Genomic DNA, 7,059 nt, shown 5'->3' on the forward strand with positions numbered 1-7,059 from the left:
CAAGAGCGAATTTAGAGCCATATATATTCTTCGGATGTTCTATGTAAATGCATGCAATACGACTATTTCCATGATTAACTCTGGGTTAGCGGAAACATATTAGTCTTGGAAATTATTGTTAATTTATTTTAGAATCTCTTAGAAGACTGACTTTACAAAATTTGAAAAAAAAAATATGTATTTTTTCATTATAAGACACCATGTTTATTTCTTTAAAAATTAACAGTTCAGTTTTTCCTTAGGAAAATATTTTTCAATTTTTGTACGTGGTAAAGAAAGAGTGGTCGTGGCCAGCCTGCCAAAAAAAAAGAGATAAAACTTGAAGTGTTACATTAGCATTAAAATAACAAAGTACTATCTAAAAGTATATCGGTATGATAAAAAATTATATACGTATATACACGCAACTGAAGTTATTTTTAATTGTAAAACGTTGAGAGAATACTTTTGAACAACATTAAGCTTAATTTTACATGTGGATTAGGGACTTTAGCGCAATCATGAATTAATATTAAGATCAGCTAGTATTTAATTGATTTTTCATATGTAAAATCATGAAGGATTGCACCATATATGCCAAAACATGCCATCAATTAGAATTAGTTCACATTCAGTAAATTCAGGAAAAGTAACTTACATGCGTTCCAGGGCAATGGAAGTCCCCGTACAAATGCCACTGCTCTTGTTTATAATTGGGAGCTTCCAACTAAAAAAAAATCATAAGCATAAGGGACTTTTTATACAGGCAATAGCTCTAGTTTGGCACACATTAAACTGAGGAAATTTTTACCATGTTATTCCAGAGTGAAAGGCCGGCCGCAAACTGACCCTTTTGGCTGAAGTGGAAGCAGTCGGGAGAAAAGAAACTCAAGTCAATGGAACCAGTGCCCTAGTGGTGTAAAAATAGTAATTTTATAGGATTTATAAATGTAAGGGTCTAGTCAAAGATGATCTCTAGTAAAGATTCTTTATTGATTTTGAAGTGTAAAGCACAACTAAACCTCAATTTCAACAAACAATATTATGTAATCATTATAATCGGTATATAAATGCTTCATATTTATCGTGTGACAATGTTGCTATCTTTTAAAGAGAAAAATTACTCTCTTAATGTGAAAAATACCTATAACTTAACAAATAAGAAATTGGTAACTGAGTTTGAAAATGCACGATTGAACAACATTAAGACCCCACCCCACCCCCCCACCCCAAAAAAAAAAACAAACAAACAAACAAAAAAACATGGTTTAGATTTATAAATGATGAATACAGCACTGAATACAATATATTCTTATCAATCCCTACTAAGGTAGGTGGTTCAGTGTTCTTGAAGAAGGGCTGAAGGACGACGGTAAAGTCATCTCGTGTGTCATATCGTCCGGAGTTGACGAGATTCCTGAGTTCTTGTTGATAAGCCAGAGCAGCGTTTCTCAGCATCTGAGAGTTAGCCTTGTTATGTCCACAGTCACATACAACACTGTTAACAGAAAGAATCACTATTAATGCTCTTGAATTAAACATTAGCCGCTCATTAAATTATGTATATTTTTAATACTTTTTTTAAAAAAAAATTTATCGATTTTAAACAGAAACTAATGCAACTATTTTTTTCCTTGGTGGATTGTGTTATTCAATACCATTTGACATACATGTAAGATAACACAAATTTTAAAACTGTTTGTGAGGTTTCGTTGATTAATTTAATATTTTTTCATGCATTTTTCCTGTAACTCTTCAGAATAGGTAATGTTAACTGTATAACCAATACTAAATTTAAGTCGTCGGGCAAACAAGTATAATTCACATGTTGAATGTCTAGAGAAAATACAAACCATGAAATAGAAGTAATTGAATGCTTTTAAAGATTTACAGAGAAAATTTAAGACAGACTATTTTTCCCAAAGGTACATGTGAATGATTCATACATTGTTTTTTTGTTTTTTTCACTTAATGGATTAATGCCTACATTGTGTTTCAACTTTAAATAGTCCATGCATTTTGTGTTTTTAAACAATTATGGCAATATCTGATAGCATTTGATCAAAATTTCAAATTAATTGTATTTTATAATCTGCACCCTCTTTTTGTTCTGATAATATAAAATCACTTATTTCTTGTGATTAAACACTCATAATTGTCTTACTTGTGAACAAGATTGCAAATAAACCCTCCATCCATGGCTGCAATGGGAGCGATATCAAATATCTCTACCAGGTTAACAAACATTTTAGGAACCTCTCGATGTAAAATATCCAAAGCATCTCGAATGTGTCGAATGTAGTTAGCAGCTGAATAGCCATTCTGTAACATAACTCATTTTTAATTCGAAACATTTTAAGGGGAAGAAGGACCTTTAGCTGAAAAAATACTTGTCATTCAATTTTTTTTCATATTTTGTATATTTCTAATTAAGTATGTCCCACATATCTTAAAGCAGTTATATCATTAGGTTTCTTACCTTATTTTAGAGATATTGATTGACAAATATTATGCCCTACAGTATCTAAGTGGAGTTTTACTTCTCCATGTTTCCGGGCTCATTGCTCTGTCCATAATGGGATTTTTAAAGCATTTATAAAAAATATGTAAGTGAACATGTATCTTTTAAAATATTTCAGAGTATGAATAGGGTTTAAAATTCGAAAAAGCAAGTTTCATCTATCACACTGCATCTGGATAGGGAAAATTACGAACTTTTTAAGACAATTTAAACAACAAAAAACGTAATTTACAAAAAATCCTATCATTCAATATTTTTAAATTTACGTTGAAATGCAAATCCTTCAAATTATTGATTAACTGTAAAAATTTCGAATGGTGAAGCTGACCTCAATATTGCACAGGACATCGCTAAAGACGACATAAGCAGGACAAAAACTTGTCATATTTACATTTCTCGAGTACAGGAAAAACCAACTATGACGTCACACGTAAGCTAAATAAGCGAAATAAGATATACCTACATAAGATTTCCGTCATCAGAAATGCAAAAATAATTTTTGTGTTCCCTGTTTCTCAAAATATTTCATCATATACTGATTATGACCTGTTTTTACATAATAATACCGCCCCTGTAGTCACCGAGTATGATCTTGCTGTACTAATAGATCGTGTATGATGTCACCGACCAAAATAATTATACAGCTGCTGTTTACAAGTACCTGGTCGTGACAATAATCGCACAGATCATTTCCACCAATGAACAACGTCACTACTTTCCAGTCGTCATTGAATCGCACGTGCGTATCTGTCCTCAGTCTTTGCACCAATGCATTAGCCTGTCCCGGCATATTTCTACAAAAAGAGTCTATTGGCTTTTATATAAGTCGTGACTTCTCTATTGCTAAACCATCATCACTCTTTCACTGATGAAATTTCAACTCATATATTTATCTTTACACCTTAAACGTCACAAGTGAATTTGTATGATTTATGGTGGAACGGAGCATCTTAACCCTCTGTTTCATTTATAACATAATAAAATCAGCACTACTTTTAAATTTGCTAGCGACTAGGTATACGATACATAGACCGAATCCTAAAGAAAAAGCCAAATATTGAGATAATGATCAGTAATCAAGCTCAAAAGTCCGTAGAAAAAATAAAAATCAGAACAAACACGGACCTCTAAAATCATCAGAGGTGGGATCATGTTCCATGGAGGAGTAATCATCCCCTGCCGACAGGTCAAACCCGCCGTGTGCTCCTTGTCATGATCGGTAAAACGGAAAATTCGTAGACAATTCAATGTATAAATATTAGTCCAACAATTAGTATGAAAAACGTCAGTAAGCATTCAACTTAATGATCGATTGTATTTGCTGAATTTTTGTTTCATCAATTTGTTTGTCAATAACTTGCCTCGTTTTAGAAATTGTTCGTGAGTAGAGCATTTTCTTGTGTATCGAATCAACTGGGAGACATAAACACCATATGCAGGTGACAAGGGTATATTGCTACTTAAGCAAGGGAAGTTGACCATAGAAAAGTTGATGTCATCACGTTTATCATAATGTTCCGGTGTTAGGTTATCGTAAACGTTTTTTTCTAGTAAAATATCCAAATATGAAACAGATGTTGCAGACTCTGTGTTATCTTTTATTTCAAGTTCACTGGGATATATCTAGTCGAAATATGGATGGAAATAAATAGTGTTAATTGATAATGCATGTCGATAAATCTAATTGTCAAGTTGAAGGCCACAGCAAGTGTTTTCTCCTTCTAATGTACACTTTTTTTTAATATATTCTGCTTCATATGTCTGCTAATAACGAAAATACTTATTTAGTGACAAAATAAAAAATGTGTGACTTACGAGGACACGTCACCAGGATCGGCATAGTTAAGCATTGAGTTTGTAGATCCGACACCTCCTGTTCCGTAAGACTGACCCCAAAGGAACTGACCAAATTTCTCCAGAATGTCTGTATTTGTACAATAAGGTAAGTAACTTCAAGGAAATTCTACAGGAAAGTTCTCTTCTTTGAGATTTACAAATCTGATTTAATTTTCTGCTCTTTCTATATCTGTCCGTTGTCTGACTTACTTGGTAGTGTTATGGTGTTGCTCAGATCTCCATCGCCACCAATGCTTCGAGGGAAAAACATCATGTTGAATGCAAAAATGTGGTACTGGCAAAACGTACTTACAACGTAAGCTTCAACTTTTATTTATGTCATAATTGCTCATTTACCATCAATGGATTATAAACCGATAAATTACTATAATTTTTAATAGTTTTTATATGTTTACTATAATAAATTACTTTTAATTTTTATATACCTCCATACTTGGCCTCTGTATTCTATGAAATCTCCAATAATATTTGAGGCAAGAATTCCATTACCAGCCTGGAAAATAATAAAAAAAATAATCCGTAACTAACATTACAGAAAGTCAAATCTCTGTTTCCAATAAGGATAATTTAAGCTATAGAAAAACTTGTGATATCCGAGTTTTCAAGATACAGAAAATAAGTTTCATATAATGGTACATTAATTAGACAAGTCACTGATACCAAAATTCAAGCGCATTACTATTAAAGAAGGAAAGATTTTATATACAGGTACTGCTTAAATGCAGCATTGGAAGATCAGCAGTGTAGCGGTAATATATACAGGGCATTGCATAATGAAAGTATGTTTATAGGTACATGTAACAAGTAAGTCAGACATTCAACAAGAAAAGGATATTGCATGATTTAGCAAGATAAAGTAAATGTTATTCTTTAGTAAGTACACTGTACTTCTTAAGTAAAAACTACTACATATACGTATATTTCTTACCGTAAGTGAATCTCCCATTGCAGCAATGATACGAATGTCTCCAGGGTGAAGATCATGAACTATGATTCAATGAAAACACATACTTTTATCAAAGATATAATAATTTATACCTGCATTCTTTAGAATTTTTCACCGTAAATTTTTCATAAAGGATAAAGCTTATATTATAAATTGTATAATGTGATAAAGTCTTATTTTAAAAACTAATTTCAGTGATTTGATATCAGTTAAACGTGTGGATGATATTGGATTTTTTTTTTTTCATATGGAATGTGTCATTATTTCGGCACATAAATACACCATATTTGACGCAAACTAACCACTTGTAGCATGATGACCGTTATGTGGGTGTGTATTATGACACTCAAAGCTTGGGATTGGGTACCTTTTGCTGCGACTGCCCTGAAATTAAGAGGGAAATCTGTGTATGTTTAAATGTGTCCCAGAAAATACATAGACAATGATTGATGCCCAGTCCAATTATTATTTACATAATAAAATATTGTTTGATAAAGAAAAAGAAAAGCTCCATCAAGGATGAATAAATCTTTTGTTACATGTGATTTTTAAGACCATTAGAAATATTTTATCTTAAGCTTATCTTAAGCCTGAATCAAACCATTTTTCATGTGCTATACATGTAGTTATAGTTCAAAGTTGCGTTTAACGATAACCAAATATAGATGAAATGTAAAAAAGAAATTTTTCACAAGAAAAATCTTTCTCACATTCTGCTCCCACAACTTTAAGTGTGTCCTCCACATCTCCATGAGTGTACTGTTGTTTGGCAGTGTTTCGTTGAAGAATTTAACATATCTGTCATACCAACCGCCTAAAGAAAACATTTGTCAATGGATAAATATAAGTAGATCATTATTTATTTGTCAAAGAATCAAGTTTGTTGTATTTTTCAAATGCAGATGTTATTTAAATGATCCTATTTTATATAGGTTACCAGTTAATAATTAAAGTTTACAAATACTTTTCTCTACACCCAAAATCAAACTGCGATAGAAAATACACAATCTTGATCTGAATCAAAGAAATATGTTAGATTTTAAATCAGTAATAAAATACATCAACAAATGTAATAGAGTAGATTTTAAGACCTTTAAGATGAATCTATGTACCGTGACATGAAACATCTTCAACCTTTTCAAAAACGGAAATTTTGGAAATTTATTTTCTGTCAAAAGTAGACATTTCCAAGAATTTTGTCTTGCTTTGATAAAAATAAATAAATAAATTTAATTCATAAATTCCTCCTAGATCAAAAACTAAATGTCAGCTATCTCCCCCAAAAATACTTGAAATTCTTAAATGTAATCTATTTACAAAGTCCTTTTGCACAATGGAAAGCAAGTTTTCCTTATCGTGAAATCGTCCAACCATCCAACTTTGAAGAATTTGTTTATGGACTTAACATAACTTTTTCCTTTAAAATGTAAGCAAGGAATCTCTCTTGAGCAAACTAACAATTTATTGGAAACACACAAAAAGAAAGAAAAAGGAAATCAATATGCAAATTATGTAACTATAATGAAATTGGGGGGACAATGAATAATGAATTATTTCTAAGATAAATATTCGTTACCACCAAGGAACAACAAATTTTTAAGAAGAACAAGCATACCAGCGCATCCTTTAATCACAATATATTGGTTAGAAAAAATACATAGTCTTTTCACGTCTCCAAAGAAAAAAACTAATTTTAAAAAGTGATCGAACCTTGAGCACTGGTGACGCTTAGTAGAAAAATCACCACAAACAACAT

At 31.6% G+C, this 7,059-nt stretch overlaps 1 protein-coding gene across 1 annotated transcript; it reads right to left on the reverse strand.

Annotated features, from left to right (window-relative positions):
• Window positions 1-225: 225 nt before the first annotated feature.
• LOC133194059 (phospholipase B1, membrane-associated-like) lies at window positions 226-7,059 on the reverse strand. The gene is made up of 13 exons (XM_061329995.1): window positions 7,014-7,059; window positions 6,014-6,117; window positions 5,606-5,687; window positions 5,286-5,344; window positions 4,783-4,850; window positions 4,547-4,590; window positions 4,316-4,424; window positions 3,162-3,294; window positions 2,144-2,301; window positions 1,306-1,477; window positions 791-889; window positions 638-706; window positions 226-295 (listed from the first exon to the last, which is right to left on the reverse strand). The coding sequence occupies exons 1-13, from the start codon at window positions 7,057-7,059 to the stop codon at window positions 254-256; spliced, it is 1,185 nt and encodes a 394-aa protein (XP_061185979.1). The 3' UTR covers window positions 226-253.

This window comes from Saccostrea echinata, unplaced genomic scaffold, assembly GCF_033153115.1.
Source record: "Saccostrea echinata isolate AGI-Se365-2 ecotype Australia unplaced genomic scaffold, CSIRO_AGI_Sech_v1 ptg000028l, whole genome shotgun sequence".
In the NCBI taxonomy this organism is placed as follows: domain Eukaryota; kingdom Metazoa; phylum Mollusca; class Bivalvia; order Ostreida; family Ostreidae; genus Saccostrea; species Saccostrea echinata.

Bases quoted from the DNA above. Each gene is read 5' to 3' on its own strand.
- LOC133194059 (XM_061329995.1), bottom strand. From the start codon at position 7,059: ATGTTGTTTGTGGTGATTTTTCTACTAAGCGTCACCAGTGCTCAAG. The intron at 4,425-4,546 runs GTAAGTCAGACA...GTACAAATACAG, and splicing joins CAACACCATAACACTACCAA to ACATTCTGGAGAAATTTGGT. The intron at 707-790 runs GTAAAAATTTCC...ATTTTTTTTTAG, and splicing joins TTTCACTCTGGAATAACATG to TTGGAAGCTCCCAATTATAA.